The 21,237-nt window shown below is 45.5% G+C and overlaps 1 protein-coding gene across 1 annotated transcript in view; it reads right to left on the bottom strand.

Annotated features, from left to right (window-relative positions):
* Positions 1 to 21,237, bottom strand: part of LOC137616420 (midasin) — an 814,866-nt gene that overhangs the window by 214,204 nt on the left and 579,425 nt on the right. The window contains exons 24-25 of the mRNA XM_068346159.1: positions 17,274 to 17,495; positions 7,666 to 7,874 (exon numbers count right to left, since the gene is read on the bottom strand). Coding sequence (XP_068202260.1) covers positions 7,666 to 7,874; positions 17,274 to 17,495 — 431 coding nt within the window. The remainder of the gene's footprint in view (positions 1 to 7,665; positions 7,875 to 17,273; positions 17,496 to 21,237) is intronic.

Genomic DNA, 21,237 nt, shown 5'->3' with positions numbered 1-21,237 from the left:
GGTGTACAGCCGATGGCCTACCCTCATACCTCCTAGCTTCGGTCGTCCGTCCATCGGGCCGGCCCCCGGCGTGCCGGCATCCATTGCCGGCGGTCCGGTTTTGCTATAGCTTATCCGTTGTCCCTGTCACCAAGCCGGCAGCCGTACCTCCGCCTCCCGCCGGCGTACCGCCGCTGTGCCGGCGGGCGCCATCCTGGCATTACTCCTGACTTCTCTATATGTCTTCCCTAATGCCAGAAACTGCTGGAGCGGCCTCCGGCGTGTCGCCGGTCTGCCGGCGCATTCCGGAGGCGCCAAGAGACTTGCACCCCTTCTCCTAGCTATCAACACCATGCTGATAGCCCTACTTTGCAACCAGATGGTTTGACTACATAAATAGATAGGTATTGTCTTACCGTTCTATTAGTAGCCGTGCTGTCTTCTTGCATATCACAATTTTCCAGCATGCTGTGTGTATCTTAGCACGGCTGGTTGCCGGAAACCGTTACCCTATGGGGTCTTCTACACCCCCAATTTAATGGTCTGAGTGGTCTCAGTCCCAGATTTATATCTTAGGCAATTCCTACTAGAATTCCCTTTGCCTCCCTGGCAATCTATGAAGAATTCTGCCTCGTGTCCTCGGCCACGAACAAATTGCCTATGGATAAGGTTACGGTAACCAGCCGGGCGGGTTACACGGAGTATGTGTCTATCTACTTCATTTCCCGCTCCACTCTCTAACATCACAATGTTAATAATCACTTAAGATTAAGTTAAAAATTAACCTTTTAATATTTAACTTTAGAATCTAAGTCATTAGTATGACTTCCTCATACTCATGTTCTCTTTCTCTTACAGGAGGAGTACGTGAAATGCGACCACGGCTTCTGTGGAGTGAAGCGCCCGCACTTCTACGGGCACAAGGCGTGTAGGACCCACGCCCCTTGCGCCAACAAGAAAGGCGATCTGAAGTTTTGGGACCCGCAGAACTATACAGTCTGCAAGGACCACCTGGTCGAGGCGTTCAACAATCCTCCTTCAGCGGAGGTTAGGGACGCTTCTCGAGAGAAGCTACGCAAGTGGGTGCGTGGCTTCCAAAAGAACGCCACTGGACCATACCTTGCCACCGAAGACTTGAGGGCCTTGTTTTTCCCGAAAGCATCCCCAGACTCTGTGGTCCCCAAGGATCAGATCCCCACCGTCCAGATAACGGTGGAACCTGACGTAGTCATGGCTCAGTCCATGCACGAGTGCCGTTTGGATGCCGACAACGCGGAACGTATGTCGGAAGTGTCGGAGAATACGGAAAGGAACCTCATGGGCGACGAACTGGACTATGAGGAAAACCAGGAGGAATACCCTGAGTCGGAGCAGGAGGTCGCTCAACCTTCCACCCCCACACCAACTCCTACACTGACGGACGTATCACTCCCGTCTACATCCGCTACCCCGGATCCCACCCCATCCAACGCCCAGGAGATGTTCCGAATGCTCGTGGCTCTCATGGATAAGAAACTCCGTGAGACACACGAGTTTTTCAGGTCCAATATGGGAAGTTCGAAGCAGCCGAAAAGGATTTCAGTTGAGGACTTCCCTGCATGCTCAGATACCAACCCCTGGAGGTATGCCGAGCACATGCCAATTACAACGGGCAAGATCTTCATCAGCGAAAAGATCGGCTCGATTGTACTGGAAGAAGTGGAATTCTTCCCGAACTTTGAGGCTTATCCGGACTGTTACGTCCGACTTCGATCTGAACCTGCCTCTAAAGAAGAGACCGAACCAAAGGAGGTGATTGTGTTCGATCTCGCGAAGGCCCAGGCTATGCTGGCCAATACAGTAAAAAGTAGGGGCTTTACCTGCTCGAAACTTCCGGCGCTTAGCAAGAAGAACCCTACCTACGTCGCACCAGACGATGCGACCCTCCCCTTCTTGGAAAAGGCCTTCACTGCAGTATATAAAGCCGTGGAAGAAGGAAAACCTTGCCCTGCACTGGAGGAGTGCAGACCCTTCTCCCTGACTACTCCCCCCGATGTTAGACACTGGAAAGATGTCCAGCATACATTCGTGGTAGGAAAACTAGAACCTGACGTCGCTGGCCGTCAGTTTAACGAAGACCTCCCGAAACTTAATGACCATCTCCTTTGTCGGGAACATGACACGAAGGAAAGGCTCGCCGCATCCATGTCCCTCCAGGTAGAGCTCGACGTCATGGCCGGTGACACTAGGGTCCCTGACTACTACATGGTTCTCGCCAAAACACATTTGGCAACCGTAGTAAAAGATCTGTACAGCTTCACGAAGGCTCGTAGAGCCTGTCGTGAATTCGTGTTCTCCAGTGCCACAGTGAGACACGAACCCCGGAGGCTGATTTCCTCCAACATCTGGGGTAAGCACCTCTTTCCCTCCTCCCTTGTGAAAGAGATCACCGACAAGGCCGCCACGGAGAACAGGAACCTTCTCCATAAGTGGGGCATGTCAAAGAAAAGAAAATCCTCTCAGGACGACGGCCCTCAACCTAAGAGGAAACCCACTAAGCCAAAACCTCAGCAACGTCAACAGAGACGGCAGTTTCCGGGATCCGCTACTCCCCAAGTGGCAGCTCAGCCACAGCAGACCTTTCAGCTGGTCCCCCAACCGGTCTTGTCACAGTCGCTGGTTTTCACCCCTGCTTTCGAGCACCAGTCAACTACCTTTCGTCCCAAAGGTAGAGGCTCAAACAGAGGTGCAGGCAGAGACGCATCTCGCCGTCCCTCCAGAGGCAGAGGAGGAAGGGGAGCTAGCGGCCGAGGCAGTAAACCCTCGGGAAACCAGAAGCAATGAAGTGCTTCCGGTGGGAGGAAGACTCCGTCAATTCCAGGATCGTTGGACCTTCGATCCCTGGGCACACAGCATCGTCAAGAAGGGTCTAGGCTGGAGCTGGACTCAACCACCCCCAACCTTCCAGCAGTTCTTCCAACAATCAACCCCCCTTCTGGAAGAATATGTCCTAGATCTCTTGAACAAGAAGGTAATAAGGAGGGTAAAGTCAACCAGGTTCCAAGGGAGACTGTTTTGCGTCCCCAAGAAGGACTCTGACAAACTCAGAGTCATTCTAGACTTATCCCCCCTCAACAAGTTCAAGATGCTGACTCTTCAACAGATAAGGACCCTTCTGCCTCAAGGTTCCTACACGGTCTCCATAGTCCTGGCGGATGCCTACTGGCACGTACCAATGAACCACCACGCTTCCTCCTACCTAGGATTTCGACTCCAAAGGAAAAGCTACGCTTTCAGGGCCATGCCCTTCGGCCTCAATGTGGCCCCACGGATCTTCACAAAGCTGGCAGACGCCATCGTTCAACAGCTTCGCCTCCGCGGCGTCCAGGTGATGGCCTACCTCGACGACTGGCTGGTCTGGGCTCCATCGCCCGAAGATTGTCTAAGATCCTGCAACAAAGTTACCCAGTTCCTAGAACACCTGGGATTCAAGATAAACAGAAAGAAATCTCGCCTCTCTCCAGCTCAGAAGTTCCAATGGTTAGGAATCCAGTGGAATCTTCAGTCACACCGCCTTTCCATCCCCCAGAAGAAAAGGAAGGAAATAGCAGGGTCTGTCAAAAGACTGCTGAAATCCAAACGGATCTCAAGACGTCAGCAGGAACGAGTTCTAGGCTCTCTACAGTTCGCCTCAGTGACAAACCCAGTGCTACGTGCACAGCTAAAGGATGCCACGGGAGTCTGGAGACGTTCCGCATCCATCGCTCGAAGAGATCTCAAGAGACGGCTCCCAAACAGACTTCAGTTACTCCTAAAGCCGTGGTCGGAAGCAAAGGCCCTGAAAAGATCCATCCCACTTCAACACCCACCTCCATCACTCAACATCCACACGGACGCTTCGCTGGAGAGTTGGGGAGGTCACTCCCACCAAAAACAGGCTCAAGGAACATGGTCTCCCCTATTCAAGACGTTTCACATCAACATCTTGGAGGCCATGGCGGTCCTTCTAACTCTGAAGAAACTTTCCCCGCCTCCCTTGATCCATATTCGTCTAACCCTGGACAACTCGGTGGTAGTTCGATGTCTCAATCGCCAAGGCTCAAGATCGCCCCAGATAAATCAGGTGCTTCTCCCAATCTTCCGTCTGGCAGAGAAGAAGAAATGGCACCTGTCTGCAGTTCATCTACAAGGATTCTGCAACGTGACGGCGGACGCTCTATCTCGAACAAGCCCGATAGAGTCGGAATGGTCTCTAGACGCAAGATCCTTCTCCTTCATCTCTCAACAAGTCCCAGAACTTCAGATCGATCTCTTCGCAACGAGCGACAACAATCAACTTCCTCGATATGTGGCCCCGTACGAGGACCCCAAGGCAGAAGCAGTGGACGCCATGTCACTGGATTGGAACAGATGGTCCAGGATCTACCTGTTCCCTCCCACCAACCTTCTGCTAAAAGTCCTCTCCAAATTGAGAACCTTCAAAGGAACAGCGGCCCTAGTGGCTCCCAAGTGGCCCCGGAGCAACTGGTACCCCCTAGTCCTGGAGCTACAACCCACGCTGATCCCTCTCCCGGGCCCAGTTCTCTCCCAGCAAGTACAGAAGTCGACTGTCTTCGCTTCATCATCGAAAGTCAGGGACCTTCATCTCATGATTTTCTCTCCCTAGCCGTGAAGAAAAGGTTTGGGATCTCGAAGAGAAGTCTAGACTTCCTCGAGGAATACAAGACCGAATCCACACGACGGCAATACGAATCTTCCTGGAGAAAATGGGTCTCATTCGTCAAGGCGAAAAACCCTACGGAAATCACCATCGATTTTTGCATGTCCTTCTTCATTCACCTTCATGGACAGGGCTTAGCAGCCAACACGATTTCTACTTGCAAATCGGCCTTGACTAGACCACTACTGTACGCCTTCCAGATTGATCTGTCCAGCGACATCTTCAATAAACTGCCGAAGGCATGCGCTCATCTACGCCCAGCACCCCCACCAAAACCTATCTCCTGGTCCCTGGACAAGGTGCTCCATTTTGCCTCCAATTTGGACAACGATTCGTGCCCTCTCAAGGATCTGACTCAAAAGGTTATATTTCTTTTTGCTCTTGCCTCAGGAGCCCGAGTCAGCGAAATAGTGGCATTATCAAGGGACGAGGGTCACATTCTGTTTACAGATTCAGGAGACCTTACCCTCTTCCCGGATCCGACGTTTCTCGCTAAAAACGAACTACCCACCAAAAGATGGGGCCCTTGGAGAATCTGCCCCCTGAAAGATGATGCCTCTCCATGTCCAGTAGAGAGCCTCAAGGTCTATCTTCGTAGAACTTCAGACTTTGGTGGAGGCCAACTCTTCAAAGGAGAAACATCGGGTAGCGACCTGTCACTGAAACAACTAAGAGCGAAAATCACCTACTTCATTCGCAGAGCGGATCCTGACAGTACACCCGCAGGTCATGATCCTAGAAAAGTCGCATCGTCTCTGAATTTCTTTCAGAGCATGAATTTCGAAAGCCTCAAGAGTTTCACAGGCTGGAAATCCTCGCGTGTTTTCTTTAAGCATTACGCGAAACAAGTGCATGAAGTCAAACATTTTGTGGTAGCCGCAGGTAGTGTTATGAAACCTGCACCTAACTCTGCATAGAACAGTGAGTTACTTGGGACTCTAACTCCTCGGGGGCCTATGTTGACCCTCGTGTGATACGTAGTGAATTCAGAGACACTTAGTGTTTTTCATAGACTGTTCTTTCTCAAGGTGAAATGTCATAGTCGTCACATGAGTGCCGCATGCCTAGAGCATGATGTGTTTTCCTTTTTAAAGACTGATGTTCCTCTGGAACCTGTGCCTTCTAATAATTTGAAATTTTCTTTGAGATTCAAGAGCGAAGTCTTTCATTACTATGTACATTATAATTTATTGTAAATTACCTTTACATCCTTTATTGCATTTATTTACCATATTCTGCAATTGTGAAATAAAATTTCTATTTTATTTACTTGTGCGTCTCAATCCGCTCCTACTTATATTATGAAATACATAGTTGTCATAGTTTCATTATCCCCTCCTTTTTTCTTTATAAAAACGATGAAGATAATTGGTTCAATCCATATTATATACTCACCTATGCTACGTAATATTCCTAACTGAATACTTACTTGCGCTATACCTTAGAGACCAGACCGTTCTCTTTTACAATATACAGTGCCTAACCACCACTTGTCTGTCATTGAGAATGTTCCTATATGAATAGCAACCATTCTGTCTTGTCTCCGAGTTCTTCACGTTCTCCCCGCAAGGTGGGTAGCCCTTCAGAACCACTTTGATCCTCAGCATGGTCCGTTGGGACTTCTCTGCCAAGGGGGGCAGGAAGTTTCAGCCCCACGGAACCTCTATCAAGATTACCATGCTTACTCTATTCAAAGCCCTCGGCACTTACACTACAAGGGGAAAAATCTACCACGATACATTGATTCTCTGGTATTCTTCCATCAGGACGCCATGGCTTGAGCCCAAAAAACGGATTTTGAGCGAAGCGAAAACTCTATTTTTGGGTGAGATAGCCATGGCGTCCTGATGGACCCTCCCTGCTACTTCGTCCAGCCTTTCAGGTCCCACCCTGTCCTGCTGTATCATGGTGATCGGCAAGCAACTGGCGTCAGGATGAGGACGGACGTGACGTCATTTAGCAATGGCGCCCGTTTGTTTACGTTTCGAGTACCAAAATTAGCCACGGACGAGATTAGCTGTGGAACGGCTCCCCAGCTATTCTCCGCCCCTCCACATCGAAGTGTTAACTCTATGTGGGGTGCAGATAGCTATGTGGCGGGTTAATACATGCGTCCCCTGTTGATATACGATGTCTTAAAGGGAAACCTTTAGGATACTCGCTCCAGAAGTTAGAATTCTGTGATAACCTGTGGTTAAATTCTCTGGGAATATCTAGTAGTTATTTACCCAAGGAAGCTACCAAAAAGGAACCTTCCATCAGGACGCCATGGCTATCTCACCCAAAAATAGATTTTTCGCTTCGCTCAAAATCCGTTTTTTGTGCAATTGAAGAAGACACAGACCTAATGTGTTTCTCAAAAGTAAATTTGCTGTCGAGAATCACACCTAAAATTTTAAGAGTGTCATACAAATTTAAAGAAACATTATCAATACCGAGATCCGGATGTTGAGGAGCCACTGTCCTTGACCTACTTTCAATCATACTTTGAATTTTATTAGGATTCAACTTCATACCCTATAATTTGCCCCATTCCCAGGAAGAACTAATTCTTATCTCAAATATGAATGATAAGAAATCACTGAGAATGTTAGGTTATACAATTGTAAGACTGACAGTTTTCTTATACTGTACACAAAAGGAAAGTTGATTGGTCAAAACTTCTTTGAACCTGATTTTCTAAAAAAAAAAATCAGAATGGTTATATAAATTTGAATAACAAATAATTTTTATTTCCTTATGAGTATTCATTAAACATTAGTTGAAAATATTGTGTTAATTATTGATATAAAACCCCACAGCCATATGCCAGCAATCTAAACTTACAATATATTGAGGATCAACAGTCTTTTACACTATCTAAAAATCTTGCATAATGCCACTTCATTCAATATAATATAAACTTCTTATTCCAAATAGTATGAAAGTAGTAATAAAAATATGATTTTAAAATACAAAATAACTTTCTGAGTAATATAAAGCCTTACCTTGAAATTTCTCCATGCTGGGGGTCCATTGCCAGGAAAAGCCTGAAGTTAGGGTGTGGTGTGACACTGGGAACTACACCATCAATCACACCTCTCTCACTAATTGCTAATACACCACCTGGCTCCAACATTGCATTAAGCCGATCCAAAACAGATGCAGAACACACATTTACTCCATCTATTAGTAACCAATCTCCATCTCGAACAGCCTAGAAAATGAATGTATCATTGAAATATTGTAAAATTATGTATAAATATATTTCTCAAACCATTCTATTCACCCTCAAATATTTCTTGTAAATGTAAAGAAATTAGGCTTACAATATGCAATTTTGTTTGAAATAATATCTTACTAAGCTCAATATTCAAAATACACAAAAAGCCTCTTCAATCAAATCACACTACTATTCCTTCCCTAGTATAAACAAATATGTTGATAAATTTGTTAGATGTATAATTTGAGTAGTAACATAACATCACAAATTTTAAGTAATTTGTATTTTTCCTAACAGTACTCAGCTCGAAATACTTTCTTAAGAGGAGTATCTGGGATTCTCCTCCCAACCGACCAGAATATTGTGTAGTTTCCCCTATCTCTGTTTTCTATAGTGGGTCCCTCTGTGGAGGATGGATACTCGCCCTGAGGCGACCCGGGTCAGTATGCGAGAGCATAGAGCTAGGTCTCGGTCACCAGTAAGCTTTTGATAATTATGGTATCGAACTCCTTTAAGACACTCGGGGAAGGCTGCGCGGGCAATAACCCGAAAGTATTTCGAGGTAAGTACTGTTAGGAAAAATACAAATTACTTAAAATTTGTGATTTGTTCCAACATGGAGTACTTACCTCGAACTACTTTCTTAGGAGACTTACACCTTAGGAGGTGGGGGTGGACTTACAGACCGAGAGACCTGCTGGATATTAAATGATTAAACCTAGATAGGAGGCTAGGTTCTGCTGACAATCAAACGGGATAGGAGACTCGGGGAGAACTACGCAAAAAACTTTCTAGTGTCTAAGTAACTCACCTCTGTAAACTGTCTCCAGACGTGGGCGTCTCCAGTGAACGATTCTCACAAGGGAGGGGGCAAGGTAAAAGGGAATAGAGGGGAAGCAGGAATAAGGGGGGATAGTAAGGTAGGAACTTGTGTCGCTTGAAATTACTTCCAAGGGGCTTCAACCTCAAACCTGTTGGAGCGCGGAAATGACTGGGCTGATGGAGAAGGAGTCTAGAGACTTCCTTGTACAGTCCTTCAGGTAGTGAGCCGTAAACGTGAACTGCCTGGACCATGTACCCGCCTTCAGAATCTGGCCCACCGCCATGTTCTTATCGAAGGCTAATGACATGCTCAGACCCCTAATATCATGGGGGCACGGTCTGCCCGGCACCGAGGATCCGTCACTGTCATAGGCTCTCTTTATAACTTGACGCAACCACAAGGAGATGGTGTTCCTTGACACTGCCTTTTTAACCGGGCCCAAGGAGACAAACAGGCTCTTAATCCCAGGGCGAAGTCTGGCTGTCCTTTCCAGGTATTTCCTAACTGCCCTGACTGGGCATAGCAATAAATCTCCTGGATTGTCTGAACGCGGAATCGCTGGAACCGAAAAGACCTCAAACCTGGGGTCCCAGGAAGCAGGGTTCTGCGTTTTGGCTACAAAGTCAGGCAAGAACTTGAAATTCAAATCTTTCTACCGTTCCGAGTGTAAAACCTCGTACGACAACCCGTGGAGCTCACTAACTCGTTTAGCGGAGGCCAGGGCGAGGAGGAAGACTGTCTTGAGGGTGAGGTCTTTGTCATGTATGTACCTGAGGGGTTCAAAGGGTGGTCTAGACAGGGCCTTAAGGACCCTGGCAACGTCCCACTGCGGAATTCTAGAGGAACGTGGAGAACACGATTGTTCGAAGCTCTTAATGAGCATCGAGATCTGCCAGGAAGCTTCTAGATAGAGTCCCTTGAGGAGAAAGACCTAACCCAATGCGGCTCGGACACCCTTGATGGCCGGGATAGATACTCCTAGGTCGTCTCTCAGGTGAACTAGGAAGTCCGCTACCTTATGAATGGAGGCATCCAGCGGCCTGAGGTTCTGGGAGGCGCACCATTTCGTGAAAGCGGCCCATTTAGCCTGATAAACCAAGACTGAAGAGTTTCTCAGGTATCCCGACATCCTCGCGGCGGTCTTAGACGAGTATCCCTCCTTCCTCAAGAGACGCTCGATAACCTCCACGCGTGTAGGCGGAGGGACCGAGGGTTTTCGTGAAACTTCTCGAAGTGGGGCTGACGGAGGAGGTCTTCTCTATCCGGAAGCGGCCAAGGTGGAAGGACCGCCAGTTCCTTTAGGTCCGCGAACCACTCTCTGTCCGGCCACCAGGGCGCTACCAAAGTCATCCACAGGTTTCTTGCACATATGACCCTGTTGAGGACTTGTCTGAGGGTCCTGAAGGGAAGGAAGGCGTAAACATCAAGACCGTCCCAAGTGTGCTGGAAGGCATCCTCGAACGCTGCTGCTAGTTCTGGCACTGGAGAACAAAACACGGGGAGCTGAGCGTTGAGTTTTGTGGCGAAGAGGTCCATCACCGGCGACCCCCACTTCAGGATGATTGTCCGGGCAACTTCCGGGTGCAAGGACCACTCCGACCCTACTACTTGACCCATCCTGCTGAGGCCGTCGGCTAAGAATGAACCTGGCCGTGAGCTCGATGTGTTCCCTTTTGGCCCATTCCAGGATCTTTGCCGTGAGGTCGCACAACTCCCTCAACTTCAGCCCTCCTTGCTTTTTCACGTAGGCTACCACAGTGGCGTTGTCGCACATGAGCGCCACCGTGTTCCCTCGGAGAATGTGGACGAACTCTAGGCACGCTCTCTGAACCGCCAGCAGTTCTAGGACGTTTATGTGAAAGTCCATTTTCCCTTTGCTGATTCGTCGAGGGGATGGGCTCCCCACCCCTCTTTCCATGTGTCCGTGAAGAGCAACATCTCCGGAGGGGCGGTCGCGAACGGCATCCCTTTGAGGGTGTTCGCCCTGTTGGACCACCACTTCAAAGTTTCCTTCGTCTCCGGGGACACTGTGACTATCTTGTGCGGGAACTCCCCCGGGGACCAGAGTTCTTTCAGGTTCCACTGAACCGCCCTTAGCCTGAGTCTCCCCCGAGGGACTAGCTTTTCTAACGATACCAGGTGGCCCACCAGCCTCTGCCAGTCCTTGGCTCTCCTCGGGAAGTCCGATAAGAAGGGGAGGATTACTCGGTCCAGGTTTTCAAGCCCCTCTGAGGAGGGGAAGGCTCTCCCCAACTTGGAGTCCAGGACCATCCCGAGGTATGTCATCCTGGTGGAGGGGATCAACTGCGACTTTTCAATGTTGATGGTGATCCCAAGTCCTTACAGAACTGTAGAAGCTTTGCGCCTTGCTCCTTTAGTACTTCCTCTGAGGCTGAAAGCAACAACCAGTCGTCTAGGTACCGGATCAGGCGGATCCCCTGTTTGTGGGCCCAGACTGACACAGTTGTGAAGACCCTCGTGAAGACCTGCGGAGCTGTTGACAACACGAAGCATAGGGTTCTGAACTGCAACGACTGGGAACCCCATTTCACCCTTAGGAACTTCCTGCTGGAGGGGTGGACGGGGATCTGAAAAAACGCGTCCTTGAGGTCTAGCGACATCATGAAGTCCCCTTCCCTCAAGGCTGCCATCACCGACTTCGGGGTGTCCATCTTGAAGTCGGTCTATCATATGAACTTGTTGAGGGCCGAGAGGTCTATGACCGGCCTCCAACCCCCTGTCGCCTTCTCTACCAGGAAGAGCCTGCTGTAGAGCCCCAGAGAGGGGTCCTTGACTAGTTCTAATGCCCCTTTGCTGGGCATGGCTGAAACTACTTCTTGTAACGCCACCTTCTTCGAGGGGTCCTTGGGAGCCAACTACTCTGCCCATTGGTCGGGGATTAGAGGGGGCGGTCCGCCAGAAAGGGAACTCTGTACCCGTCCCTCAGGACTGCCACGGACCATGGGTCTGCTCCGTTGTCCCGCCATGCTTGCCAAGAACGTTTGAGGCATCCCCCTACCTGAGGCTTCGGCAGGAGTAGGGGGCCTCCCTTCCTACCTTCTCCTGGAGGCGCGGCTGGAGCGGCCTCTCCTGGAGTTGGAGTAGTTTGGCCTGAAGGAGGCCTGCGGAGTTGTGCTTCCCCTAGGGGGGGGGGGGGGGCGCGCGCCCCCTGCTGCGGCTGCAAGGCCTGACGCCAGGAAGACAAAGGGGAGTCTCGTCTGGGTTGTGCTGTCTAGGGATGGGGACCGTCCGGCGCCGCCCTTCTGTGGGTCGGATGTCTTGCTGCAGGGGGCCTGGAATCTCCAGTCTCCTTGATCTTCCTTACCCTTTCCATAACTTCCTCCACTGCCTTCAGGGGGAAGACGGAGTCACCCCACACCGGGGAGTTCCTCAGGCACTTCTCTTCCCTCTCGGGTAGCCTACGGATCAATTTATTGAGCACGGAGTCTCTCTTCCGTAAGACCCAGTTGGCCGTCTGTGTGAGGGACTGGAAGGCGAGGAATTTCATTGCCTTCCCACCTGAGCGGATTAGTTCTTGGAGTAGGGTTTGGTTCTCAGCCACTGCTAGGTCATGGGACAATTGAAACCCTACTAAGATGCAACCTCACCAGTCCAGCCATGACGTGACGTTCACTATGTCCTGGGCCGTGTCTTCCATCATCGCGGCCTCTGCTGGGGAAAAGCACACTGGGGCGGAGGAGGCCCTGTCTTCCCCACTGCCCTGGTTAAGGGTGGCTATTGCTGCTTTGACTGTGTGGGGTCCCGAGTGCCGCCCGTCCGGGACGTAAAACTGCTTCTGGGTACCTTAACCCCGCCAGCAGCTTGAAGGACCCTTAGGCCCTAAGAGAGTTTGCTTGATCTGCGACGTACCTGTCCACGTGGTCCATCTCCAACTTAACGTCTGGAGCCAACGGAAAGGTTAGGGATGGCTTCTGTTGCACGAGGTTGTCGACTAACCTGCCCAGACCCAAGAGCCAGGCCTGCTCTGTTGAGGGTTTCGGGTTGCCCAGTCTGTGGTGCCGCCTGATCTGAGCCAGCACTTTCCTCTAGGAGGAGACTTCATCGGCAGAGCACTCCCCACCGTCTATCAGTCCTTCAACCACTTGATCCTCCGCGTCGGGTGCATCGTCGATCACGAATGGAGCCACGTGGGAGGCTAGGATCTCTGTCTCTCGCCGATCCAATGGCGCGGGAACCTCCAACACGGGTGGCTCCGCCGAGACAGAGGTAGCCGTCATGGGTATACCTTCTCCCGAGGAGCTCCGTGGGGGTAGGGGCCTACGGTGATCCGCCGGTTGGCCAGGGCGCTTGGACAGAGCTGCCGTGGAACCGGGGATAGAGGCCATGTTACCAGGCCGAATGAGTGGCTCTCTCCGCTGGGCGGATGGAGCCGGTGCCTTTGCGGGTTTTGGCATGGCGAAGTCGACATGCGTCGGCAGTTTCGGGCAACGGGCGGACTGAGCGGGCGCCATGTGTGGTAAGGGCGAAGGCGCAGCTCTAGCGGGCCACGCGGATGAGCCTGGAGTGACGGCTGCCCTGATTAGCTCGCTACAGGGAATCGACACACGAACCCACTTATCCCTGGATGATCGCCCTTTCTTGCTCCTCTTCCTGGAGGTCTTTGAGCGTTTCCTTGACGGGGCTGAGCAAGAGCGGGACCTCCTCCTACAGGATCCCTTCCGCTTCTTTTTCGCCTCACGGGGATCGGAGTCTTCCGAAGAGGACAAGTCTGACGAGGATGATGAAGAGGAGGAAGAAGAGACTGAAGAAGAGCTCGCCGAGTCCTCCGATGGCGACGTAGGGTCCTCGTGCTGCTTCACCGGTGTGAACGGCTGCATAAAGTCGGGCGGGAGCGTCGACAACGGCGCCAGGGGAGTCCGTAGCACCTTCCTGGATGCGAACCAGCTGTCGAACTCTTCCTCTTGGCGCATCGGCGACCTGAATGGCGTCCTAGGCGCCGTCCAAACAATGGAGTCGGGGTCAGACGAACCTGTCGGCGGTCTCTCCTCGTCCACTTCTCCCCCGGGGAGCTGCAGTACCTGAAATACACTGCCAAGATGCGGGAGAAGGAGCCGGTCCTGTCTTCCCCCACATCGGGTCTTTGGTAGAGACGGGTCCTGCAGGCACCAGAACCTCGGCTCCCAAGCACACTCCCGCCCCCCCCACCAGGCCCCCCACAAGCCTGCGAAGCAACCATATTCCCCACATCAGGAACATCGGACTCATGGGGAGCGGCAATGGGCTGCTTCCCCGCAATGAACTCACCTCGTCCCCTACTCTGGGTGGGGGAAGGTGAAGGGGAACCTCTCTCCGGTGGAGCGGTGGGTGAAGTGGCACCCACCTTCTTAGGAGATCTCTTAGACGCCTTCTTCTTCTTCGTCGCGTATAAGGCCCACCGGATCTCCGGCCAGGACGCACATTCCCAACACGTGGTGAACGGGGAACACACGCTACCCCTGCACGAAGAGCACAGGGTATGCGGGTCCACCTCCGGCTTAGACAGGAACGCATCACACGATTTACCGGCCTTAGGCCCGGGGCAACGATGTTGGGGATCCATACTAAATCACAAAAGCACCAAGCAACACAAGAACACTGGGAAAGGAGGTGGATGAAAGGATACAAGGGAATCGGTAAACACACGGTAACCACGTGGGGGGACAAAGGGTCGCATGGGATGTGAGAGAGCGGCGAGATGTGAACTACACCGCGACCAGAAGCTTACTGGTGACCGAAACCTAGCTCCATGCTCTCGCACGCTGACCCGGGTCGCCTCAGGGAAAGTATCCATCCGCCACAGAGGGACCCACTATAGAAAATGGAGATAGGGGAAACTACACAAAATTCTGGTCGGTTGGGAGGAGAATCCCAGATACTCCTCTTAACCTGTTAACCGTCCCTCTCCCTGACCGTTTTCGCTTTGTGAGCGTCACCCCCTATCCAGCGGATTGGCGCTTAAGCTTAGACCGTGCGGTCTCATCTTCTTGATGCATTTTTTTTTTATTATTCATTTCTTATGAACTTGTTTACTATTCTTTTATTATTTTCTTGTATTTCTTTTCTTATTTTTTTTTTTTTTTTGTAAATATACTCATTTAGTTATTGTTGAAATAATGAAGAAATTAGGTAAAAAAAAAATGCATGATTTCTTATATTTTTGTATTATTCATTTCTTATGAACTTGTTTACTTTTCTTTTATGATTTTTTGTATTTATTTTCTTAATTTTTTTGGCATAAATATACATATTCAGTCATTGTTGAAATAATGAACAAATTACGTAGAAAATATCTGAGGAAATAAAGAAAATTGCAAATAAACATTTTTATTTTAATCATGAACAAAACATATTTATTATTTTGTATTCCTTTTCTATCTATATACCATGTCACTTTCCCCCAATTATGGGAGGTAGCCAACATCAAGGAAGAGAAAAGAAAAAAAAAAACACAAAGGGGGACATTCATCTCTTTGCTCCTCTCATATTCCAGTTCTATTTATTCCTGTGTGTGCCATTCTTTGAAACATGGTGCTGCACACAAACCAACATCACATTCTTTACACCAGTAGGATGTTTCCTTCCTTTTGCCATTTTTCCTGCAAAGAGCACATTTCCTTAGTGGTTTTTGCTTTTTTTCGGAAGGAGGGCAATATTCAGGGAAATGTCTTTCAAATAAGCGTGAAGGCTTTGCAACAAGTCTTGTTGGTCTTCTTATTGCATCCTTATTTCTTCTTGCATATGTAGACACCATTCTTTCAGCTAGCCTCAGTATAAACTCCCATCTTGGAAACTTTCCCCCAAGCATTTTGTACATAATGAAAGCATTTAGGAGACACATGTCTAGCATGTGCCGAAATACCTTCTTGTAATACTTTTTCAGCCTGTTTCTTGCTGTTGAAAAATGTACCATAAGATTATCTGATAAATCAACACCACCCATATTGTTATTATAGTCCTCAATTGCTTTTGGCTTAGACTTTTCATGTCCTCTCCTAGATTTTACAATTTTCATGGAATCATCGTGCAGAGTACTCAGAACACATACGTCTTTCTTGTCTTTCCATTTCAACACCATTGATTTGTTTCGGAATGCTGCTACGGTTTCACCTTTTTTTAGTTTAGCATTTTTTATAAATGCTGGCACATCTTTTCTCGTGAGTCTCAGAGTGCCAACAGTTTCAGTTTCATTGTCAACAAGCATATCTGCGAGTGTGGGACTAGTATAAAAATTGTCTGTATAAAGACAATATCCCTTTCCTAAAAGAGTATCCATAAGAGACATAACAACTCTAGATGTCACAGGAAGATTCTTGTATTTATCCAAAAATGTTGTGTTTTTACCTGAATAAATACAAAAGTTCCATATATAGCCAGTGCTACTTTCACAAAGTTCAAAAAACTTTATACCAAATCTTTTCCGCTTTGCTGGGATATATTGAACCCATGAGAGGTTCCCCTTCCATCCCATCAGAGACTCATCAATAGATATATTCTTTCTTGGAATATAATTTTCCCGAAACTTCTTCAAAATAAGGTCTGTGAATGGTTTTATTTTAGCTGTCTTTCTTCCAGGCCCATCTGTTATGGTTGCATTGTCTACTAAATGCAGGAATTTTTGCAGCAAATCAAATCTGCGACCACTCATCACTTTCCGACAAAAAGGAGTAGCAATACTTTCACGTGATGTGAAATACATTGAATTTTCTAACTTTGAATCAATGCCCTGCAAAATAAGTAGGCCTACAAACAGTTTCATTTCACACGCATCTGTATCATACCACCTATTTACTCTTGATTGTGAGGATAATCTATCTCCATTTTCATCTAGAAATTCCCCTGCATATCTGTTAGTTTCTGTCACGAGATAATCAATAACTTCTTCATCAAAAAATTTTGCAAAATATTCCATTGGATTTTCCTTATCTATGATGATGAACTTTACACCACTATCTCCACGAAATGTGAAGGGAAGCTTGCTCTTTCCTTTCCTCGTCCAGTCAGACGGCAAAACGTTTTCGTCATCACTCGATGAAAATTCATCTTCATTCTCACTAGAGCACGTGGAGCTATCACTCTCATCGTGAATTTCCTCTTCACCATCAGTACTTTCTTCTCCATCAGTACTTTCCTCAATCATAAATCGTATTTCCTCCTCTGATAGCGTAATTTTTTTACGAGCGCTCATCGTGAAGGGTAGGGGGGAGGGTAGCGGGGAGATGAGAAAAATACAGGAGACCCGTCTCAGCCGAACGCCAAATGCGTACTGAAGAAACAGTTCTACTAAACGTTGTATCGAGTGAACGCAGTTGCCAATGATTACCAGATTTGGCGAGGGTGTTGCCAGACGATGTTCCTTTCGTTTTCTATACGTATGAGCGTGATATGCCGTCGAAGACACCTTGAAAGTATCTTCTAAAGTGGTGGACGTCATATGCCGTCAAGTGCGGTTGCGCAAAGAAAATGGACGTCGGAGACGGTTAACAGGTTAAGAAAGTAGTTTGAGGTAAGTACTCCGTGTCGGAACAAACCTTATTTCAATTATGAAAATAGGAATATGAAAATGTACTCACCTTTACAAGAACAGAGTCAACCCAGTGAAAAGTGCCACTGCCAGACACTACTCCTGCAGCCTTAACTCGATCTCTCAGTTTATGAACAAAATGTGTAAGTAGTTTTACTTGATCTGACACAATATCAATCTCATCCCATCCATTCATCTGTTTAACTTTCTTCTTTTTCCCACCTATTTCACTACAGCAGTTGACCTCATGACTAATCTTCCTTTTCTTACCCTGCAAATATGAAAAGGATGAATCAATACCTTACCACAATTTATAATAGTTAACACTAATTTTCTATCATACTATTTATCCAGAATCTAGTCAATTGTAGAGCTCAAGCCAATAGAATTAAGGGAAAATAGATATTCCATGATAAGAGTAATGTTAAGACAAATTGGTGCTCAAATCATTCATTCAAATTTCCACCACCTGTCTAGCAAGAGAAAGCAGTAGTACTATAGTTCTTTTTTCTTAAATTACTGTAACAAAAATTACAGAAAGAGTATCATTTTACTCAATCTTTTTCCAACTGATGTAATAGCAATCACAATTCACATGAAAATTATACTATCATATGATGTTCCAAATAATTCAGATATTAAGAAAATGATTTCCTGAAAGGTGCTTATATTGTACAATTAGAATTTAAGAAAAATCTGCAAATACTATGAAATACACAGATCAAGAAAAATACAAGTAATCACAATCAACAGCATTTTGTACTTGATGGGGCTGGCCGGAATGCCAATATATGGGGGTATGGGAAGAAACACAAAATCCTGAAAAAATTCACTGAACTTCATATGGCATTGAAGAATGCGTATGCAAGATATTTTCTCAAAATTTCCTTTACTTTCATAGTTACAGGGTAATTAGTAAAGTAACTCAATAAACCATAAACATTATTCCCTACAAGAAAATGCTGTATTTCTTTCATCATAAATTTTGATAATTATTACATTTTAATTTAAAAGAAATTGTGAACAATGGCATCTGTATAACTTCCACGACTCGCAGATGATGATTTCGCCTTAAGTCCTACAACAAATCTCAGAGAGTATATGTCTGAGTTTGACCTCTGACAACTAATTTTCACGTTTGTTTTTCTCGTTTTTGGCAAGAATTTTATATCATTTCAAAGAGGAAAAGACAATTTCAACATCTTGCTAACATAAGAAAGAAGAAAATTTGCTCTATTAAAAAAAAAAAGAGAGAGAGAGAGAGAGAGAGAGAGAGAGAGAGAGAGAGAGAGAGAGAGAGAGAGAGAGAGAGAGAGAGAGAGAGAGAGAGAGAGAGAGAGAGAGAGAGAGAGAGAGAGAGAGAGAGAGAGAGGGGGTCACCTTGCCTTACAAGAGCCAAAAGAAGCAAGTTATTGAGCAAAAGGATCTTCATTTACGATTAAATTAGAAAAAAAAAACTTTGTTTTCTTTTATTCATACCCAAAACAAGACCATAAAAATCATAATAATCATGATTTACTAATATTGTCTTTGTAAAAATACAAAGAAAAACTTTGAACACCCACATCTCAAAACTATTCTTATTGACCTTCAAATTCATAGTCTCCCTTAGTTTTAAAGATATAACATTGAAATTTGGTATATAACTTAGAAAGACATTACCTGTATAAAACAATCAAATAGTGCCTTTTTTCACATCTTTTTTTTATTTCTTTCTTACTTTTTTTCCCTGATTTATAGGGTTTATCTTTTTTACCATAATGAAAAAATTCATAGCTGGCAAAAAAATTAATTTAAAAAAAAAACTCTCCATATAATTGGAGGTGTATATCAGGTCTATGTAGAGTAGTAATCCCAGATTTCAGTAATAATTATCAAGGGATGAGATGGAATTTGAAAAATACTAATTTTAAGGATAAATCGCCCTAGGGGTCACAAAACCAAAGTTCACAGGCAAATATCCTATGCAGTTTGGAGATGTCCTGAGTCACCTTACTAAGTGGTATGAATGTCGAAGTCCTGTCATTAAAAATCGGCATTACCCGGCCAGGCCCCTTAAAACAGCATATTTAACAGGAAAAATTTATAGTTTACAGATGGTTATAAAAAGATGTAAAGCTCATGAATCAAAACTATGCTTGAATATTCCTATGAGATAACCATCCTATGAAAAGCACACTATACTCTAACCTTGAAATAACTTTACAAGAACAACTGTGGACATTTGGTTTTCTTTCAGCAATCCTAAACTATACTAACGGAAATCAAACATTAATAAATTTAAGTGCGCTTATAAAGAATTTACAAATTATCAGTTTAATAGGCTGTAGAGTATATACATCTGTGTAATTCTTAAATTATGATTTCCCTACTATCCGATGAGTTTGAATGTATGAGAGTTAGGCTGCGATTAATTAACAAGAACTTTATGACCTTGTTTGTGACTTGAAATTACAGTATGCACAAAACCATAAGATAACAGATAACTCATACAAAATGCTATTTATGGATTAAATACATTATTCTAATTGGCGTTGTCCTCTATTTTCCTTCATACTATCACAGGCAGGCTTGGTTGAATATTCAGTTTCCTACATATATTCTGATGAGTTGATAAACCCATATAAAAGAAATTAGGCTTTGGAAACTACTAGGTATACCCTAAATATGTTATTTATGAAATTCAAAGACAACCTAACAAATGTATATAATTCAGCTCTCCCATTACGCTATTATTATTACTATAATTATTACTAGCTAAGCTATAACCCTAATTGAAAAAGCAAGATGCAATAAGCACAAAGGCTCCAACAGGGAAAAAAAGCCTAGTGAAGAAAGGAAATGAGGAAATAAATGAACGATATGAGAAATAATGAACAATTATTTTGTTTGTATGTCTTCACTTTCCCAGATCCCTTAGGTGAAAGGGCATTTGAATAACTGAGAGCTTAATGCAATTACTTCAATCTTACTGTAAACATATTCTATTTTACTTTAAAAAGAAATTAATTGTGCACGATTCATTTTAAATAAAATTTACTGAAATATTAGCATCCACATAATCAGAACAATTTTACTTCATGGAAACATGTTTTGAATTCTTATATAAAAGTACTGTAATTAAAGCTTGGAGGAACACATATTTCTTATAATTTAACAAAATCCTCCCCTAATATTTGTAAACATGGATGCTAAATATAAACACAATAGTTACAGGACGCGATTCACAACTATGCTTGGAAATTTGGCTAGGAGAATATCCATATTTCCTGTTTCAAATAATATTTTTTTTTTTTAATGAAAACAATTTGTTTTATGGCTAAAAATCCTTTATGTACATTTATGCATGCATGTCTATCTCTTATGCAACACTTTTCTAACAGGGACACCTATTCATTTACTTTACTTCAAGGTTTCCAGGTTAAAATATTTATTTCAGTGTCTATTAAAAAGTAACACCACCAGTTACTATGATTTCATAAGGATTATATTATCAGTTTTCTTATATTCACTAGGTATTGCAAATGTTTGCAATACCTCTGTACATTCAACATATAAAATGTCTTTGCCTGCTCATTTACTTATTTCTAATTCATATATTATAATTATGCTGAAAGGTACATAAAGTGACAAAGACAATAAATATATATGCCTAAAGCATAAAATTTGCCCATAAAAATACACAGATTACAATATATTGAGCCAGCCATGCCTTCCTCCTATGAGCTTTTGGTATATGTAGCATATAGTATATACTGTATATCTGAACTTGAAGGAAGGGGCTTAATAACCCTGAAATATGGTAATTATCCCAGGTGGTGGGGAAAAGAACAGCTAAAAGCCCATACATATACACACTAAAGACTCTAATAAATTTATACAAAAAAAAAAATAATTCTTCTTTAGAAGCCCGATTTCTCAAAACATGAAATTTTTCAAGAAAAATTACTTCTACTACAGTATTCTCATATTCTTACGAAGCTAGTCTACTGTAGAGTAAATACAGTTTAATA

The sequence above is a fragment of the Palaemon carinicauda genome, chromosome 22, assembly GCF_036898095.1.
Source record: "Palaemon carinicauda isolate YSFRI2023 chromosome 22, ASM3689809v2, whole genome shotgun sequence".
Lineage (NCBI taxonomy): Eukaryota > Metazoa > Arthropoda > Malacostraca > Decapoda > Palaemonidae > Palaemon > Palaemon carinicauda.
The sequence above is the reverse complement of the archived record's forward strand: the minus strand, read 5'-3'. Positions and strand labels throughout refer to the sequence as shown.